This window comes from Delphinus delphis, chromosome X (assembly GCF_949987515.2).
Source record: "Delphinus delphis chromosome X, mDelDel1.2, whole genome shotgun sequence".
Classification (NCBI taxonomy): domain Eukaryota; kingdom Metazoa; phylum Chordata; class Mammalia; order Artiodactyla; family Delphinidae; genus Delphinus; species Delphinus delphis.
Window position 1 is genome coordinate 18,225,478 of NC_082704.1, and position 21,121 is coordinate 18,246,598.

Genomic DNA, 21,121 nt, shown 5'->3' on the forward strand with positions numbered 1-21,121 from the left:
CACTGTTATTGTTTGATTTCACAGCATCCACCCCACTCCGCTAAAAAAGGAAAAAAGTTCCATATGGCAGATATTTTTAAAATCAAAGTGAATTGAAAAAATATTCTGTTTTTAGAATTATCCTGCACAGCAAGGGTGCAATGAGACAGGCACTCTCATATGCTGCAGATGGGTGGGCATGCAAATTGATACAATCTGTCTGGGAAGCAGTTTCCCAATAAGTGATATGGGCTTTAAGGGTTCATACCCTTTGAGCCAGTAATTTCACTTCTCTCAGGATTAGCTAAAGGAAATAATCAGAGATTTACACAAATACTTGTAGAAGGATTTTTAATGCATCATTTTTTCTTTTTCCTAGCTATTTTAATGCCAGCAACTTCATATATTACTGCTCAGACTTCAACATGCTTTTCTTTTTTTCTTTATGTTTTAGAAATTAATTTTAACACATGAACATATTCTTGAGGAAGGGAGGAGGGGGTTGGGATTAGGGTGGAGATCAAAGGGGACTTAAGCTTTGTCTGTAATGTTTTAAGTTTTTGCATGCAGCATCATTTAAATAGCAAAATACCAGAGGCAACTTAAATGCCCAATAACATGAATTGGTTAAATAAATTACAGTACATGCATATGATAGAAAATTGTATTGCCAATAATGATGTTTTCAGAAAAAAATTAACAACCATGGAAAAATGCTTACTGTATAACGTTAAGTGAAAAATACAGGGTATAAAATTGTATCTAAAATATAATCTCAAATTTAAAAAATCATGAATGTTTATTTATTTGTTAAGAGTAGAAGGAAAGGGACTTCTCTGGTGGCACAGTGGTTAAGAATCCGCCTGCCAATGCAGGGGACACGGGTTCGAGCCCTGGTCCGGGAAGATCCCGCATGCCGTGGAGCAACAAAGCCCGTGCGCCACAACTACTGAGCCTGCGCTCTAGAGCCCGTGAGCCACAACTACTGAAGCCCACCCAACTAGAGCCTGTGCTCTGCAACAAGAGAGGCCACTGCAATGAGAAGCCCACACGCTGCAACGAAGAGTAGCCCCTGCTCGCCGCAACTAGAGAAAGCCTGTGTGTAGCAATGAAGACCCAATGCAGCCAAAAATAAATAAATAAATAAGTTAAAATTTATTTAAAATAAAAAAGAGTAGAAGGAAATATACCAAAATGCATAAATATCCCTGAGTTGAGAGACCATCAGTGATTTTTTTGTCTTCTATTCATATTTTCTGTTTTTTCCAAATTTTTTACAATAAGCATGTATTACTCTTATTTTTAAATAATTGTTTTTCTGATTCTAAATATTACCAGTCTTTTTTCATGCATATATTTTACTTTTGCAAGGTAAAATGCTTCTTTTTAGTGTACAGTTTCATTTTTCAGTATGTTGTGAATATTTAAAATGTGTACATCATTTGAAATGGCTGCATAATATTCCATCCCATGCACGTATCATAATGTACTTAACCAACCTTCTATTATAATATTAAGGTTATTTTCAGTCTTTCACTATTAAAAGGGACTTCTGTGACAAATACCCTGTGTTACCATCTTTTGTACATCTCTTTGTAATTTTGATAAGTTCCTAGAAGTAGAATGGCTGGGTCAAAAGTATACACATTTAGGAGCTTCCCTGGTGGCGCAGTGGTTAAGGATCTGCCTGCCAATGCAGGGGACACGGGTTCGAGCCCTGGTCTGGGAAGATCCCACATGCTGCGGAGCAACTAAGCCCATGCGCCACAACTACTGAGCCTGTGCTCTAGAACCCGCGAGCCACAACTACTGAGCCCATGTGCCACAACTACTGAAACCTGCGCACCTAGCCCATGTTCCGCAACAAGAGAGGCCATCACAATGAGAAGCCCACACACTGCAATGAAGAGTGGCCTCCGCTTGCCGCCACTAGGGAAAGCCCGTGCGCAGCAACGAAGACCCAATTCAGCCAAAAATAAATAAATAAATTAATTTTTTTAAAAAGTAAGCACATTTAAAATTTTGGTAGTCACTGCCATATTGCTTACTGGTAATGTATAAAAATACCTTCTCCCTATCCTTGCCAACACTGGGTATTTTTATTCTTTTTTTTAACATCTTTATTGGAGTATAATTGCTTTACAATGATGTGTTAGTTTCTGCTTTATAACAAAGTGAATCAGCTATACATATACATCTATCCCCATATCTCCTCCCTCTTGCGTCTCCCTCCCTCCCACCCTCCCTATCCCACCCCTCTGGGTGGTCACAAAGCACCGAGCTGATCTCCCCGTGTTATGCGGCTGCTTCCCACTAGCTATCTATTTTACATTTGGTAGTGTATATATGTCCATGCCACTGTCTCACTTCGTCCCAGCTTACCCTTCCCCCTCCCCATGTCCTCAAGTCCATTCTCTATGTCTGCGTCTTTATTCCTGTCCTGCCCCTAGGTTCTTCTTTTTAATACTTGTTAATATAGAAGGTGGAAATGGTATCTTTATGTTAATTTCTTTGATTATCAGTAAAGTTATATGTTTTCATTTCATATGTTTTTTAGCCATTTTTATTTCTTCTATTATGAATGTTTTTCTTTGTAATCAGCCAAAAAGCTTGAAGAAACACTTTTTTACGTGTACACAAAATAATTGCATGGCACTCAGTGGAATTTGGGGAGGATACTCTGTGGTGTTGAGAGTCTAGTCTGGAAATGCCAGCCTGGCGGGGACAGTGGGCCTAGGGAACATTTGATTACTCCCATTGCTCTTGGAGAGGTGGTAAGGCTTTTGGTCTCAAATAATGGCTAGCAGTGGTGTTAACTGTCTTTACTGATCTACAGAAGCTACCAATGGTGCAGTACCCCAAGGCCAGCGACCACCCCCTCGTATCAAGAATTTCCAGATAAACAACCAGATTGTGAAGCTGAAATACTGTTATACATGCAAGATCTTCCGGCCTCCCCGGGCCTCTCATTGCAGCATCTGTGACAACTGTGTGGGTGAGTAAAACCAAAGAGATGTTGCCTGGGGAAAGGCTGAGTTGAAGAAGAGGGTCAAGGTGATTTTTCTCAGGAAAAATCAGTGGGGGTGGGAAGATAGATTTAGATAGGAAACAAGCTAGATTTTTAGTTAAGAAACTTAAGATGGGAAACAAGCTTCCGAACAATTGCAAATCAGCTGTACTTCTGTAGATCAAATCATAATTTAAATATCCTCTAGTTTAAAAAAAAAACCTCTTTGGTAAATAAAGAAATAAACTTTACCTGTTTTTCAAATCTAGATTTTCTTCTACTGGATCTGTTTCAAGTGGAACCCACCTTACGTAGGGGGAGGAGAATCCTAGTCCACTGGAGGGCAGCATCGGGGAAGGAAGGGCTAAATAAGAAGTGGTGTTCCCAGGAAGAAAAAAATTGCTAGCATTTATTGAATTCCTAATATATACTAGGCACTTGCTAAGTGCTTTCCCTTTCTCTCATTTAAGACTCATAAGAACCCCATAAGATAGGTATTATCCTCATTTTACAGATGAAGAAATAGATGAAGCACCTGTGTGTAGGTTCATATAATTAAATTAGTATGAGATGAAGCTGGAAGAGCTCTGATTCCAAAACCCTCATTTGTTCTTTCTCTGCTTCTGCTGCAAGGGTGGGGGGTGTATGTGTGCATAATACAGAGATCTGTGCTTCTAGCTGCATATATGTGACTTAGTTGTAATCACTGCCTAGTGTATGCTGAGCCCTGGGAAAGATCAAAAACAGGCAGTAAATATGTCTGTTGATAGGCAGATATGTGCAATTCCTTATATTATCAATAGGCATACTTCCAGCATTCTTTATATATGCCATGGAGCATGCCTGAGTACATTGCTTTCCTCTCATTAGCCAATTCTTTTTAGGTTAAGGTTGGGAAGATATATCTTACTTTATATGGTAAAAGCTATATGTAGATAGGATTTTTATAAATTGAAACTCATTTTAAATGAGCCAGGAAACTTGATATTTCAAGGAAGTGTGATGTGAAGGTTTTCAAAAAGTATTCCCTCTCCTTATTAATATTCTTAAACATAAAGAACTCATGCAAATTGATTTTTTAAAAAAGAAGCAATAACATTTCAGTAGAAATATGGACAGCAGATAAAACAGGAAATGCAATTACTTAGTTCACATGAAAAAAATGTTCATCTCTACTAAAAAGCAAAGAAATAAAAATTAAAACAAGATCTTAAACCTAGAAATTTAGCAAGGAAAACCTGATAACACTTAGCCCTACACTGGTAGGAGTGTAAATTGGAACAAACTTTTTGGAAGGCAACCTAATAAAATTCATGAAAACCTTAAAACATGTATACCCTTTGGTGCCAGTGATTTGCCTTCTAGGGATCTAACCCAAGAAAATAATTAGAGATGTGGTAAAGATTTAGGTATGGACATATTTACCTCCAGATTATTATAGTAATGAAAAATTGAAAAGAAACTAATTGTCCATCAGTAGATAAATGGTCAAATAAATTGTGGGACATAACATACAGTGGACTTCTATGGGTAAAGCTCATACCAGAAAGCTAAATGAAATAAAATAGAAGGTAGGCTACATTTATAGTGTGATCTCAGTTACACATTTAAAAAAATGTAAGTATGTATAAAGAATTATGCAAGGAAGTACTCTAGAACGTTTATTGTCTATTATCTATAGGTTGTGGGGTAATAAGGGATTTTGTTTCCTTCATTAGAAAAAAATTATTTTCAAGTTTTCTACAATGAGCATGTATTACTTGTATCAATATTATCAGAAAAAAGTGTGATTTATAATATATTGATGGTAAAAATATTGAATATATCTGTATAAATCTGCATTCTTCAGTGTTTTTTATGTGGCAGCTTTGCTTAAAGTAAGGCTATATCTTCCTTCCCTTTTCTGAAAAGATATAGGCCTTTAACTAGGAGATGCACCTGTTTTTACAGCCTTATTTTTTGACTGGTACACAGCTCACTGCACTTTAAAAATGATATATTTTATTCTTTGTGCTTTTTTCATTCATTAAAATAATACATGTTGGGCTTCCCTGGTGGCGCAGTGGTTGGGAGTCCGCCTGCCGATGCAGGGGGCACGGGTTCGTGCCCCGGTTCGGGAGGATCCCACGTGCCGCGGAGCGGCTGGGCCCGTGAGCCATGGCCGCTGAGCCTGCGCGTCCGGAGCCTGTGCTCCGCAACGGGAGAGGCCACAGCAGTGAGAGGCCCGCGTACCGCAAAAAAATAAAATAATAAAATAATAATAATACATGTTCATTGTAGAAAATATGGGAAGTACAGGTATTAATAAAACTTAATCCCAAACTCACTCTCCATTTTGCTGTATTTCCTTCTAGTCTTTCTCTTGTTTGTGAAATTGGATCATACTAGAGTTTTTAGTCCTGCCTTTGTCACTTACCATTATATCCTGAGCATTTTTCTACACCTTTAATAAATGTTTTTTGAATATATTATTTTAATGACTGCATAAGCCATCATATGGCTATATTCTACTTTATTTAGGTGGTCTCCTATCAGTAGATATTATTCACGATCCTGTTTTATTCATTATTATAAAACTGCAATCAAAATTATTAAATTTAAAAAAATTATTAAATTTAAGGATGTGGCGAAATTGGAACCTTCATACATTGCTGGTGGGAATGTAAAATGGTGCAGCTGCTGTGGAGAACATTTTGGCAGTTCTTCAGAAAGTTAACATAGAATTATATGACCCAGCAATTCCACTCTTGGGTATATACCTATATTACCCAGTGTGCTCGGGCTGCCAACAAAATACCACAGACTGAGTAGCTTAAATAACAGAAGTTGAATTTCTCATAGTGCTGGAGGTTAGAAGTCCAAAATCACAGTGCCGACTGTGTTGATTTCTGGTGAGGCTTGCAGGTGGCCACCTTCTTGCCATGTCCTCACATGGCCTTTTCTCTGTGCTCGTGCGCTTCTGGTATCTCTTCCTTTTCTTCTTATAAGGATACCAGTTGTATTGGATTAGGGCCCCACCCTTATGACCTTATTTAACTTTAGTTACCCCCTTAGAGGCCCTGTCTACAAATGCAGTCACACTGGGGTTAGGGCTTCAATGTATGAATTTTAGGGGGACACAGTTCTGTCCATAACAATATCAAAAAAGAACTGAAAACAGGAGCTCAAACGTACTTGTACATCAGTGTTCACATCAGCACTGTTCATGAAAGCCAAAAGATGGAGACAATCCAAGCGGTGGTTTGGGGGTGATGAAAATTTTGGGAAATAGGTAGTTGTGATGGTTGTACAACATTGTGAATGTAATTAATGCCAGTGAATTTTACACTTAAAACTGGTTAAAATGGCAAATTGTATGTTTTATATATTTTACCACAATAAAAAAATTAATAAAAAAGTATTGAACTTAAATTTCTGTGCACATCTCTATTTCCTTATGAGAAATTATTAAAAATGGATTTATTCTGCCGAAGGGGTGTGAGCATTATTAAGGCTCTTGATACATACGGGCAAATTGCTTTCCAGAAAGGTTCTCTCAATTTGTACTTCCACAAACAGTATATTAGAGTGTACGTTTTACCGTGTTCTCACTAGCACTGAATATTATTTTTTATATTCTTATTTTGATAGGCAGAAAAGTATCTTATTGTTGTATTAGTATTGCGATGAGTTAGTGAATCTGAAAACGTTTAAATATATGTTTATATGGTATTTATTAACTGTTTTGCTTTTTGACTATTTTTGAAGGAGTATTTGTATTTTGTTATTGATTTGTAAGGACTTTTCATAGACTAAGTTACAAAATTCACATACTTTCTCGGGGTTTTTTTTCCTCTTTAATTTTCTTTATAGTATTTTTAACATCTATGAAATATTGTTTAAAGTGTATGGAGTCAAATCTATTTTTCTTTGTCATCTGTGGTTTTTTTCCATTACTTTTATGCTTAGAAAGTCCTTCTCCATACAGGAGACAAATGTTCACCTATTCTTTATGGTTATTTTAAGGTTTCACTTTGTTTTTACATTTAACTCTTTAATTCATCTGGAATTAATTTTGGTAAATAGTGTGAGGGAAAAAGATCTAACCTTATTTTCAACCAAGTAACCAATTGTCTCTGAGTTGTTGATGGAATGATACTTCCTTTCTCTACTGGTTTTGAAGCACTACCATTCTCAGACAGTAAATTTTTATATATTCTGTTTCTGGGTGATTTCCATTCCATTGAGCTATGCCACACCATTCCAGGTATGTAGGTTTATAATTTTTTACTAACTGGAGTTTAAGAAAAACCACGCTACTCATTTTTCAAAAGTCCCTTGGCTATTTACACCTATTTATTCTTCCTGTGCTTAGTAGACACACTTACTAAGACTTTTCTTTGGAAAAGCAAGGTCTCTGCTGTTAACTGACAGTGAGACAGATCACTTAACCCCTCAGTGTCTCAGTTTTCTCATCTGTAAAATGGAGAAAAGAATATCTTCTTTTGCCCAACTTCCAGGACGATTGTGGGGATCAAATGAGATGGCTGTGAAAACACTGTGAAAAATAAAAACCAGTGTTTTTTTTTAAATTTATTTTGGAAGGAAATAGGTGTTTTTGGTTTTATTTATTTATTTGAATTTTATTTATTTTTTTATACAGCAGGTTCTTATTAGTCATCCATTTTATACACATCAGTGTATACAAAACCAGTGTTTTTTACAGTTGAAATAGGCAGCGATCCTAGGGGTCTTGGACTTAGGTATTAAGTGGATGGCAGCGTTGTGCTTAGTTTTGGAGGTTTTGGCACTGGACTCTCTCTTTCTCCCACAGAGCGCTTCGACCATCACTGCCCCTGGGTGGGGAATTGTGTTGGAAAGAGGAACTACCGCTACTTCTACCTCTTCATCCTTTCTCTGTCCCTCCTCACGATCTATGTCTTTGCCTTCAACATCGTCTACGTGGCCCTCAGTGAGTATACAGGGCAGTGTATGTTGCTGGAGGGGTGGGTGGTGGGAGAAGACTTGAGGACAGCTTAGGAGAGTGGTTCCGTATCCTGGCGGGACTTTACCATTGCGAAGCCACCTTAGGACCAGTTAGAAGTGTGCACTACTATCTGCTCCTGAACAGAGCTCCAAACCTCAGCTCACATCAATTAGGATTTACCGAGTGTGTTGGTCTTCTCAGTGGCCCTCTGCTGGAGACCAGCACCATAATTACTGGTCTGTACCTAGAGTACTGGGCATTTCTGAGGTGATCCCAAAGGTTGGGGATGTATTTTTGCCTGTATGTGTCACCTCTTTTGCCTCATAAGACCTGCCCTTGTGTCAGGTGGTAGAAGGGGTTACACCAGAGAAATGTCTTTTAGTGGCTCATGGTCTACTTTGGGAGATAGAAAATATACACCTGTGTGTGTGTGTGTGTGCGCGCGCGCGTGTGCACATGCACACATACACACACATAAAACAGCCCAAGGGCAGATGGGATGAGGAGTTAAAGGAGTGGTCTTAATCCAGGCAGCTTCCTGGGGAGAGATGAGTCCTGAGCTGGATTTTGAGCAGTGAAGAGATATGGATTGATGAAGAGAGAGGATTTTTCTTGGATATTTCTGATTTCTTTCATCTATGAATGAATTTCCCGCTCCATGGCCATAGCTGGAGGCTAGGGAAAAGGGAGGGGAGCCAGATGCTTGGCTTGTGGCCGACTCTCTAGTCCAGTGTTGGGTCCTGTATTGAGAAGGTGGACCCTTTAGTCAAGAGAGTACCAGCTTGGAGGTGTGAGTCCCTTGCCTGAATGAGGGCTTATCTCTTGCCGGCTTGTAACAAGGGATAGGGAGGGAAGAAAGTGAGTAGGCACTAGGGTATGTGTGTATTTTTTACTAAAGTTACTAATCTTTCTCTCTACTCCTCCTCCCAATTTCACAGAATCCTTGAAAATTGGCTTCCTGGAGACATTGAAAGAAACTCCTGGAACATATCCTCCCCTGGCAGGATGTCCCCGTGAAGCCCTCTTAAACTACTTTTCAGCATGCTTTCTGTCTGCAGTTCTCCACCATCTCATTTTTCAGACATCAGAGAGTGCCAACGTCTAAAATTTTTTAAATGTAGCCTTAGTGGTAGCAACTAGAATGGAGGATGGCCAGGGCTTAAAGGGAGGTCTTTCCTTCAACTTTGTCTCCACTGCCTCCCTCCCAAGTCCTTCTGATCCCAGGCTCAGCCCTGCATTCTCTAGTGGGCTATACTTTGCTCTCAATAGACCTCTTGCATCACTTACTAGAAGTCCCACCTTCCTGTTACAGCTAAGCTTATTTTGTACAGAAGTTACATTTCTGAAAAGGAGATTCAGATGGGATTTCTAGAAATCACATTCTGGTTTCTTTCCCACCAGTTGTTTCATCTATAAAGTTTATTTTTTGATGTGTTTTCCATTGGCAGTGATGGCCAACGTTGTTTAGCTTTGGACCCCTCCTAAATGTCCCCTTCGAAGAGCCAATGATGAATAAACAGACAAACACCTAAATAGACTAGATCTGTTAGAGAGCTACTTGTAGTGGATAAACAGGCATCCTTTACCTTTCATGAGGGATATAGCCAGCAAGTTTAGAATTCACCCATTGTTATGTATGGATATATATTTGTGGTATATGTTCCAAGGGGTAAAGATGGTGTGACTGGTGTCATGAGTATGGGCTGCGGCATCAAGTTCCGTGGTGTGGCTTCTTCAATATTCCTTAACCAACACCTCACTGTTCTAGAAGTACTCATTTGCTTCTTCACACTCTGGTCCGTCGTGGGACTGACTGGATTCCACACTTTCCTTGTGGCTCTCAACCAGACAACCAATGAAGATGTGAGTCAACTTTTCCTCTCCTCATTACATATTCTTCTACCAAAAGCCTATTCTCTAATTACCTGCTGGGGAACTGAGTCTCCAGGGCCTGGGAGGTTGAGGCAGGCAGAAAGCCAGGTGTGGGAGATTGTTAAACCAGGTGTGTAGAAGAAAAAGCAGACTGCTTTGTTTGGAGCTGAATGCCTGTAGGGAATTAGGAAGAAGAGATTGAATATGGTTGGGTGAGCACAAGGTCTTTAGCTGTTCATAGGTCCTTAAAAGCTAACTGGTGCCTCTGGGTTTGGAATGGAGAGAGACAGTTGCATTGAATAAGTCCTTGCTTTTAAAAAGTTACCGATTGGGACGTCCCTGGTGGCGCAGTGGTTAAGAATCCGCCTGCCAATGCAGGGGACACCGGTTCGAGCCCTGGTCTGGGAAGATCCCACATGCTGCAGAGCAACGAAGCCCGTGCGCCACAACAACTGAGCCTGCGCTCTAGAGCCCGTGAGCCACAACTACTGAGCCTGCGTGCCGCAGCTACTGAAGCCTGCACGCCTAGAGCCCGTGCTCCGCAACAAGAGAAGCCACTGCAATGAGAAGCCCGCGCACCGCAACAGAGTGGCCCCTGCTCGCCGCAACTAGAGAAAGCCCGCGTGCAGCAACGAAGACCCAGTGTAGCCTAAAATAAATAAATTAATGAATTAAAAACAAAAATTTACCGATTAATCCATATTCATTGTAGAAAATCAGGAAGTACAGATGAGTAAAAAATAGCAAATAAGTCCCTGTAATTTTACCTCCTAGGCATCACCATTGTTAATGGTATGATCTATAGTCTTCTAGACTTGTCTAGACTTGTTCTCACATTTGTTTATGTGAATATATTATGTATTTTTAAATGGAAATAATACATAACGCTCAGGTATCTGCTTTTTTACTCTATTGTGAATATTTTTCCGTGGCTATGCATGTATTTCTCTTTTTTTTTCTGTTGTGGTAAAAGACACATAAAATGCACCATCTTTTTTTTTTTTTTTGGCTGCGCTGAGTCTTCGTTGCTGCGCACAGGCTTTCTCTAGTTGCGGTGAGCAGGGGCTGCTCTTCGTTGCAGTGCGTGGGCTTCTCATTGCGGTGGCTTCTCTTATTGCGGAGCACGGGCACTAGGCGCGTGGGCTCAGTATCTGTGGCACAGGGGCTTAGTTGCTTCGTGGCATGTGGGATCTTCCTGGACCAGGGCTCGAACCCGTGTCCCCTGCAGTGGCAGGCGGATTCTTAACCACTGGACCACCAGGGAAGTCCTTACAATGTACCATCTTAAACCATTTTTTAAGTTTACAATTCAGTGGTATTAGTACATTCACATTGTTGTGCAACCATCACCACCATCCATCTCCAGAACTTTTTCATCTTCCTGTGCTGCATGTATTTCTTCAACATAATGTTTAAGCCTTGGCTTTTATCTTGCAGATCAAAGGCTCATGGACAGGGAAGAATCGTGTCCAGAATCCCTATAGCCATGGCAATATTGTGAAGAACTGCTGTGAAGTGCTGTGTGGCCCCTTGCCCCCCAGGTACTCAGAGGACTAGAAGATCCTGGAACTCTTGGGACAAGCAGTTTGACCTGATCCTGTCACCTGGTGTGATGCATTCTTCTGAACATGGCCTCTTCGTGTCAAAAGAGGTCTTCCCAGGGATTGTCCCTTGGTGCCATATCTACATGGACCATAGGCCATGGGCTGGTTGTTTTGAAGGGATGACCTTTCATTCTTATTTTATCTGTTTGTTCCCTTGTTAATGTGGTATTCCCTGGTTTGTGGAAGAAAAAGTGAATGGAAGGTAGGAGATGTGTGCTAGGATCAGACTAGACTGCCAAAGGGCAGGTTTATATTTTCCAGCACACACAGGAAGATTCAGTGGGGTGGGTGGGTGGAGAGGTGGATGCAAAGTGCTTTGTTAACTCTCCTGTCTCCTTCAGTGTGCTGGATCGAAGGGGTATTTTGCCACTGGAGGAAAGTGGAAGTCGACCTCCCAGTACTCAAGAGGCCAGTACCAGCCTCTTGCCTCAGAGCCCAGTAAGTGTTCCTGACTTTTTAAGGCTTTTAGACTTTAAGACTGAGTTGGGGGTAGAGGGTGTAGACTAAATTTACACCTTAGAGATATAATTAGGCAATTTTGTGTCCAGTCACTCCAGCTTCCCTGTCTCTGCTTCTGCCCTGACATTGCCTTAAGATCTTTGTGCCCTTGACATAGATTGAGATCTAGTCATTTCTTCAACATTCTGTGCCAGCCAATGTGCTAGGTGCTAGGGATACACCAGTGAACAAGTCACATAATGCATCTGCTCTTATGGAGCTCGTTGTCTAGTGGGGACGAGAGAAAACAGGTTATTAGTCCGTGTAGTGAAAAGTGCCTTGATGAGGGAAGCATAAAATGCTATAGGAGCAATGACAGGCGTCAGGAGGGTGGGTTGGAGTTAGTGGTGTGGTTACCTTAGTAGAAGGAGGCTTCCTCACTGGAATATGCAGATGTGGAAACTCTCCGAGCTATACTGATCACATATGCTTTAATAAAGTATGTTCCTAAAATTATTAGTTGAACTTTCTTTTTTTTGTAATAGCTCTGTTGAGATATAATTCAGATACCGTAAAATACCTGTTTAAAATGTAGGAGTCACTGCTTTGTAATATGTTCACAGAACTGTGCTATCATCACAACAATCCATTTTAAAACATTTTCATTGCCCCCCAAAAACCCCTGTACCCATTAGCAGTCACTCTCCCTTTCCCCCCAGTTCCCTCAGCCCCATCCCTAGGGAACTATTAATCTACTTTCTTTTGCTGTAGGCTTCTTCTGTACATTTCATAAAAATAGAATCATATTATATGTGGTCTTTTGTGACTGGCTTCTTTGATTTAGCCTTGTATTTTCAAGGTTCATCTATGTTGTAGCATGTAGCAGTACTTCTTTCCTTTATACGGTGAATAATATTCTGTTATATAGATAGACTACATTTTATTTATCCATTCATCAATTGGTAGACATTTAGGTTGTTTCCACCTTTTGGTTATTATGAATAATGCTGTAATGAACATGTGTATGCAAGTTTTTTTTTTTTGACACAACTCAATTCAGATTTTTTTTAGCAGATATTCATTTTTAATTATTTATTTATTTTTGGCTGTGTTGGGTCTTCGTTTCTGTGCGAGGGCTTTCTCCAGTTGTGGCAAGCGGGGGCCACTCTTCATCGCGGTGCGCGGGCCTCTCACTATCGTGGCCACTCTTGTTGCGGAGCACAGGCTCCAGACGCACAGGCTCAGTGGCCATGGCTCACAGGCCCAGCCGCTCCACGGCATGTGGGATCTTCCCGGACCGGGGCACGAACCCGTGTCCCCTGCATCGGCAGGCGGACTCTCAACCATTGCGCCACCAGGGAAGCCCAGTTGGTTTTTTTGTATATTGATTCTGTATCCTGAAACCTTGCTAAACTTCTTTTATTAGTTCTAATAGATTTTTAGTAGACTTGAACTTTCTTTTAAAATCAAATTCTCCTGGAATTCCCTGGCGGTCCAGTGGTGAGGACTTAGCACTTTCACTGCCATGGGCCGGGGTTCAATCCCTGGTTGGGGAACTAAGATCCCACAAGCCACGCAGCGCGGCCAAAAAAAAGAAATCGAATCCTACTCTTAGATGAATGCTATTTGTAAGTTAGATAATTGTTCTCTACTTTGCCTTTCTTAAATTTTTAATTTTCTTTTTTGAAGTATAGCAAACTCATGTTTATATATCATTATCATCATTTTGAATATTGTTTTTCTGATGAGTCTGATCTTAAATCATTACAGTACAGGTTAGTGATTCTCAGTTGAATGTGGGGAAGGGTGGTATTTTAGAATCACTCAGGAGGCATTTTCAAACCAGATACACCATCTGAAGATTCTACCACCCCACCCTCTTTGGTTTAGAAGCACTGTTCTAGGGAGGTATGTGTTAGGGCCGAAAGAAGATTGAGAACCACCATGTCAGGCCTTGTTAGACAAGTATGTTATGTAACATTGTGTTGTGAAGGAGGGAAGGTGGTCTGTGTAATTATTTGTGATCCCTTTTATTATTATCATGCATAGTAATAGAAATATCTGTCCACAACAGACAGTTAAGAATAGAACTCAAATAAACTTCAATTGCCTTCTACTGAGAAAACGACAGTCTAGTCTTGGTTCTGAGTTTGGTGTTGGTGGCGGCATATCTGTAGCGTCAGTGTGGTTGATGGGTTCAGAGGAAGAGTTCAGTGTCTATGGGTTATCTCCATTTGTATTTTGAGGGAGAGCTTTGTATTGAATTTGATATCTTTTCCTTCTCAGGCTCCAACAGACCATCTAAGCTCCGATGAGATGCCGGAGGACACCAGCACTCCTGAAGAGATGCCACCCCCAGAGCCCCCAGAGCCCTCACAGGAGGCCACTGAAGCTGAGAAGTAGCCTGTCTATGGAAGAGACTTTTGTTGTGTCTGATTAGGGCTGTGAGAGATTTAATGGGAGAAGATAACCTGAGACAGAGAGCAAGTAAGCTGTTCCTATTACTGTTTTTCTTTGGTCTTTATTCACCCAGTTGTAAACTGGCATTTTCTTGCTGCAAGCTTTTTTAAATTTCTGGACTCCAAGCAGTTGCAGAAGATGTCAGTCACCTCTGGTAACTGGACAAATGGGTCCCTTGGGCCCTGGCACTGGTTTTCCATGGCCTCAGCCACAGAGGCCCCTTGGACTCCCCTCTCTTCCCAGATCCCAGCTCTCCTGCTTGGGGTCACTGGCCCAATTCTGGGGTAAAGGTTCCTGAGACTGACTCAGATCCTCTCAAGCTGCTGTGCATCATGAGTCCAAGGGCAGTCAGAGAGAACTCTGGCCAGGGAATTCTAACTGGATTCTTGAGGCCTTCAGAATGGAGGGGGATGGAGAGTGGGCTTGGAAGATTCTCCTGGCTACAAAGTGCCAACATTGCCAGCAAATCCTTTCAGGAATGGGGTAGGCAGTTTCCACTTGTTGTATTTATTCGTGCAGCTTCTCCTTTGTCCCCTGTCCACTCTCTAACACCCAAGCCCCACGCTTTTCCAGTGAGATATATGTAAGTAATTGCAGTATAGATAACAATTCACATTTCTCGTAGACTACCCAGAAACTTTTTAATACCTGTGCCGTTCTCAATAAGAACTTATGAGATGCCAACGGCACGGCCCCTCGCACTCTCTGTCTCATGTCTCTTCCTCTCTCATTAGCCCCTTTTAATTTGTTTTCCTTTTGACTCTTGTTCCCGTTGGGAGCAGGAACGGCAGTAATAAAAGTCTGCACTTTGGTGGTTCCTTTTCCTCAGAGGAAGCCCGAGTGCTCACTTAAACACTACCCCCTCAGACTCCCTGTGTGAGGCCTGCAGAGGCCCTGTATGCACAAATGGGGAAACTAAGGCACAGAGAGGCTCTCCTCTCCTCTCCCCCTATGTCCCCTCAAAAAAGAAAAAAAAAAAGAAAAAAAAGGATAACCAGTACTTCCATTAGGCCTCGGCTGAGTGAGGAGGGAAAGCCCCGCACTGCTGCCCTCCTGGGGGACCCACTCCAAGGCCTTGGCCCACCGCGGGCTTGGTAACCACACCGGGGGCTTCCTCCAGGCCCCGCTCTTCCAGCACTTCCACCGGCAGAGTCCCAGAGCCGCTTCACCCTGGGGGTGGGCTGTGGCCCCCAGTCAGCTCTACTCAGGACCTGCTCTATTTCAGGGAAGAAGATTTATGTATTATATGTGGCTATATTTCCTAGAGCACCTGTGTTTTTCTAAGCCAGGGTCCTGTCTGGATGACTTCCGGGGAGGGGGGGGAGTGTAAAGCAGAACTTTTAATCTATTTGAAGGCGATTAAACTGTGTCTAATGCAAACTGCCTGCCTCCTCCTTCCCCCTTCCATTTCAAGAACCACCATGGGGGTGTGAATATCTTTGGGGGGTGGGGTGGGGGTGGGGGTTGAAGGGGGTGCCTGTTACTACACATACTTCCATTTTCCAGGGGGCCCTTGGGTTGGAGAGGTAGCTCCCAAACTCTCCATTGACCTATACTACATTCTGGGTTGAAGTTTACCGTATTCTTGACTATGAAAAGAGGCCTTTCAAGGCCATGAACAGTGTTAGAAAGATTGGGAGGGTCAGGGGTTATATTAAATTAAGAGAACAAGTTCTTTAATAGGATATTGTTTTTATGCAGATGGATGCTGTTAATTGCAAATGAGTCTTGGTTATTAAAGCAGGCTCCTCAGGGCCTCCCCTTGGAAATATTTTGTTAGTGATCTTTTACAAGTGATGGTATATATTTCTTTTTAAATGGTCTGTAATCAAGATTCCTTACCAGTTCTTGTCTCGCTCTTCCCAGTTAATCAGAAGTAATGACAAAAAAAAAAAAGAAGTAATGAAATTCGGCCGCTCCTAGCTTTTTCTCTATGTCTTCCTATTTTCTTGTAGCAGGATTTGAGTTTAGCAATCCTTAGAGAGACAGAGAGACAGACTGGGACTCTGACTGACTCAGATTCCGGTCCTATCTGCCTCTACTTTCTCATTCTTTTTCTGGCTCTCTCAGTTTTGTCCTTGTAGTTAGATTTTAGTTAGTTCAAAATAAGGCCAAGCCTGGAGAGTTGGGAAGATACTAGGTTTTTCCAGTTAACCTGCCACTCAGATGAACCCATTTTTAGTCAGTTCTCAACCCATCCTGTCTTAGCCCATCTCCTCTCTCCTCCCTCAACTTACCTCAGCCACTCTTCTGTTGACCCTTGTGTGAGTTAGAGAAGCTTTCTTTTTCTGAGGTCAAGGGTCAGAATGGAAACCCCTTATCATTAGTGTGAAATGATCTTTTTTTTTAAAAGCTTCTGCTTTTCCCTACTCCCTACCCTTGTTCTTTTCCTATATAAATCTTCTGCATTTAAGACCTTGGCCTGAAGATCTGTCCCGTTCATACCATGCACCGGCTGGGACTGTTCCTAGTCTGAGTTCTGATCAGAGGGGAGATTGAAGAATTGGTCCCTCCCAGGGGAATAGGCTTTAAATTGTTTGCTCTTTTCAATGGCTGACATTCTTTCCACCTCTCCCCTTCCTCCCCATTCCTTAAGTTTCCTATGCACCCCACTTCCCCAGACCAGGATGGTTGGCACGGATCCAAAACCTCTGGGGGTTGGTGGAATTTGGCTCTTTGAGGCCTCTTTTTTTTCTTTCATGTCCCTTTGGCCCTGGGGCCCTGCTTGCCACAGTGGAGAACACCATCTCCCCCTTTGCTTTTTTCACCAGTGGCGGCAGTGGATTCTAATTCTATAGCAGCTAAACTCCATTCTTCCTGCCCTGCCCTTCCTGCGTTTACCCTTAAGGCCCCTTTTCCTACTGACCAAATCTCTTTACCTTGTTGGGGGGAAAAGAAGTATTTTGTTTTTAAATCTATTTTCTAACTTAAATGCAATTTAATATGTAAATCTCTGCACTTTTGTGTGAGCCTACAAATGTGTATGTGTGCTGGGTTTTTCACTCTGGTGTTTCGTAATAAAGAAATCCTTCTTTTCGGGGGGAAGCCAATTAATGAAGGAGACTTGAATGGTTTTAGAAATACAGGGATGTCTGTTTCTTTGTGCTTCTGCCTCATTTCTTTACTTGTGCCTAGCGTGCGTGACCGGACCCCTCCCCCACCTTTTGACCCCCTTCTTTTGAGAGGGCCTTCAGCCTAGTGGGGCAGAGAGAGGGACCTGAACTGTGTGTCTGGTACCCCTCTGAGACCACTTGGATTGGCTCAAGTGGTAACCTAGCAACCTAGCCCTCCTCCCTCTCCCCATAGCCTAGGCCCGTTAGTCCTTTTCTTCTAGCTCAGTTCATTTTGTACCCCTTGAGGCTTGGGGCCAGGCTAGGGAAAATCACCAAGGGATCACAGTAAATTTTTTTTTAATGATAATTTGCTCTTGTGCCTTGGTGATACTAAAGAAGACCAGTACTTCCAATAATTCAAAGAGCATTTGTGTCAGTTTTGAGAATACATTCTAGGAATTGCTTGCTGTTCTTGAGCAGTGCGTTTTAGAAACTGTATCAAAGGCTAGAACTGCAAATATCGTTAGTTTTAAAGGATGCAAGCCCAACTCACAAAAAAGGGAGTCATTGTGGATTTCATGTTTTGGATAAATATGAAAGGGGAATGGGAACTAACATATTTTTATAGTTTTAATATCATACACTGAATTTCCAGTAATGCAACAATTGTGTAAATTGAGTGAAGATGGTACTTTATTTTATTCAGAAGTTTACCAAGAGTTGTGATCTTTGAAAATCATGTCGCCAGTAGCAATGCCATTCATGGATTTTTAAGTTGCCAATACTTAGTCTTCCTCTGTAGCAGCTGCATTCGCAGTGAATCTACATATATAAGTGGAAGCATCTGACTGTTAATCTTTTAGTATAGTCTTGTGCAGGCATTTGTGTACTGAAATATCTATTATCTGATTATAAATGACTTTCCTTTTATTTCTCCTTTATACTATAGTTAGTGTATTATATTGCTATTCTGGAAATTACGTGTATAAGCAGTTTATATTAACTATGAGATTCATTTCAGGGTGGCGAAGGGTACGCTGCAAAATATTGTATATACCAACGGAGGGCTGGGGCTGATAGGGTTGAGAACTGTTGGACTAGATTATCTCAAAGGTCCCTTTCTACCTCTAAATATTTGGAAAATTTAGAAAATCAACAAACACCGCCCCATCCCCTTATACCTTTAACGTGCTTTTTAAATTTTAAAAGTAACACATGTTCATCAAATTTAAAAGTAGCACATGTTGAAATTTTTGAAAGTACAGGAAAGTAAGAAGATTGAAAAATCACTCATAAACACATCACCAAATATAATAATCACTGTTTATGTTTTGGTGTATTTCTTTGTGGTCTTTTTTCTGTACATATATATTTTTGAACATAACTGGAATTCAACTATAAATATAGTTTTGTAATCTTGCTTTTTTTACTTAGCGTTTTCCATATCATTAGAAATTATTTGAAAATACTTCTTAATGACTCCATAATACGTGCATAACCTTTTCCCTATTGTCAGACATTTAGGTGTCTCCAATTTTTCATTATTATGAATATTGCTGTGATGAACTTCCTGATATATGGGCATATCTTATTTCCTTAGGATAGATTCCTAGAGGTGGAATTACTGAGTCAAAGGGAGCGCTCTTTTAAAGGCTCTTGATAAATATGGCCAAATTGCTTTACAGAAAGGCTGTTCCAGTTTGTCCTACCAGCTTTGTATCAGGGAGCCTCCTTCAACACACCTCAGTTAAACATTTGGTAATTTAGTAGCTAGCTGTAAACTGGTATCTTGACGCCTTCATTTCTTAATTTCTATTTCTTCCGTTAATAATGAGGTTAAACATTTTCCACACCTCCCCCTGCTTTATGTTTCTTGCTTTTTGTATTCTGCGAATTGGCCTTCCAAGTCCTTTATCTTTCTTCTGGTATTAGGGGGTTTTCTACTCAATTAATAAATGAAAGCTTGGAGCTCACCCTCCACCATGGGCCAGGAAGTGAAGGGGCCTTGATTTAGAAGTTGTTTTACAACTCTGGAGCATGGCATAGAATTACCTCCCTAAAGTTCCATGTCCCTTCGCTCTCTTCAAGCTCCCCTCCCACTGCCTTTTCTGCCAGCCACTGCCCATCTTCAGCTTCTGACTGTTCCAACTTGGCCAAGTGGGTGATAGTTTTGTGCCCCAAATTAGAGACATGATTGTCATAAAACCTGGCCTCTGTCCATGACACCCCTGAAAGGAAAACACTGATCATGTAGAGTCCACGTTGCTTGTGCTCACTCTTGCTGCCTCTCTCTCTCATCAGAAAATTAAGTACTGTGACTTATCTAAGGTCACATGGACAGTTACTGGTAAAGCAGAGACCATAATCCAGATGTCCTCACTCCCAGTCCAGAGAGTTTTCTGGCATAACCCCCTGCCCCTCAGTCGAGCAGGTGTAGACAGAGAAAGGAGTTTGAATAATTCCAAGTGTCACTTGAATGAAATGAGCCTTTCCTTCATTTAACATTCAATAAATACTTGTTGAAAACTGACCATGTGCTAGGGTTAACTTTAGGAGAAATGGCATTGCTGACCCCATTCTCTTGTGAGTTGAGAAACAGCAATAATTTTAGGATTTTTTTGCCATTTTGGATGAATTTTACCAATGATCTCTCCCTTTTGGGCATGCAGAGGGCTGACTATATATAGTCAGACTGATATGGGGGTAGTTGTTGGGTTTTTGTTTTGGACTTAAATCTCTCTGCAGACCCCTGCACTTAGATTGAACTGGTGGTGGGGTTTCTTTAGCACAGAAAGTCAGGAAGTTGCCTTGCCGAGTTCCCACAGTCAAATCGCCTGTCCCTTTGTGAGGGCCATTGCCCTGGGCTCTCTCTGACGCTATCCCTGGCAGGTCCCAGAGGCAATGGTATACAAATGCTGTATTGGTAACTGTGAAGTTCTAGGAAAAGGTGAAGCCTACATATCAAGTGCTATAGAATTCCGTTTATTTAGGACCTTCCTGGAGGAGGAATGTTGGCTGGGTCTAGAGGAGAGGCAGTTCCTTCCCACTTGATTGTGTTGTTGGCTGAATAATATAGAATGTGGCCCACGTTGTATGAGAAGCCAAGGTAGCCTCTATTGTGAAGGAGAGGTGGGACAGCCACTTCTTTTCCCCAGCTGGGAAACCTCATACCTCATCCTGAATTTCCTGACTTGGGAGGGGGGAAGGTGTTGAACCTCACTGAGACTACCGTGATCAGTGCCCATTTTCCCCTTACAAACCTCTTTTAGCTTTTGTTTTAATGCTCTTGGTCTCCAGTGGCCCCGCTGAGGCCTCCACTTCTGTGAGAAGCCTGGGCGGGGTTTCTATGAGTGAGAGGCAGACCATGCTGCTTGAGAGTCTGGGCGGGAGCAGGAGAGGGAATTTGTGGAGGCGATAGCCATTTTTGTTGGGGGGAGGGGGGAGCTGATCAGGACCTACCTGGGGAAATAAAGTCAAGGAGTGACAGGCAGGGGTGATGGTTTAGCTAGAATGTGCTGATACCCCCAGCTGCTTCCCCTGATGGGCTGGGGCGGTATCTCTAATCCTGAACTGGAGAGGAGCTGGCTGGACTCTATCTACACTTTTTCTTTTTGAATCTGGCCTTTATCTTCTGGCCTCCATCTTCTTTCTAGCAGCCCATGGATGTCCAGCGGAATTGCCTAAAATAAGTCTGATACCCAGGGCTGATCATCGTACTGTAGGCTGGGCAGAGCTAGGGCTG

The 21,121-nt window shown here is 41.6% G+C and overlaps 1 protein-coding gene across 2 annotated transcripts in view; it reads left to right on the forward strand.

The window, feature by feature from the left end:
• Positions 1 to 15,747, forward strand: part of ZDHHC9 (zinc finger DHHC-type palmitoyltransferase 9) — a 31,887-nt gene extending 16,140 nt beyond the window's left edge. For both annotated transcript variants that reach the window (XM_060001602.1, XM_060001603.1), the window contains 7 exons: positions 2,816 to 2,974; positions 7,800 to 7,937; positions 8,891 to 8,937; positions 9,711 to 9,815; positions 11,262 to 11,365; positions 11,770 to 11,866; positions 14,153 to 15,747. In XM_060001602.1, the coding sequence (XP_059857585.1) occupies positions 2,816 to 2,974; positions 7,800 to 7,937; positions 8,891 to 8,937; positions 9,711 to 9,815; positions 11,262 to 11,365; positions 11,770 to 11,866; positions 14,153 to 14,269 (767 nt within the window). In that variant the 3' untranslated portion in view covers positions 14,270 to 15,747. The remainder of the gene's footprint in view (positions 1 to 2,815; positions 2,975 to 7,799; positions 7,938 to 8,890; positions 8,938 to 9,710; positions 9,816 to 11,261; positions 11,366 to 11,769; positions 11,867 to 14,152) is intronic.
• Positions 15,748 to 21,121: the final 5,374 nt, after the last annotated feature.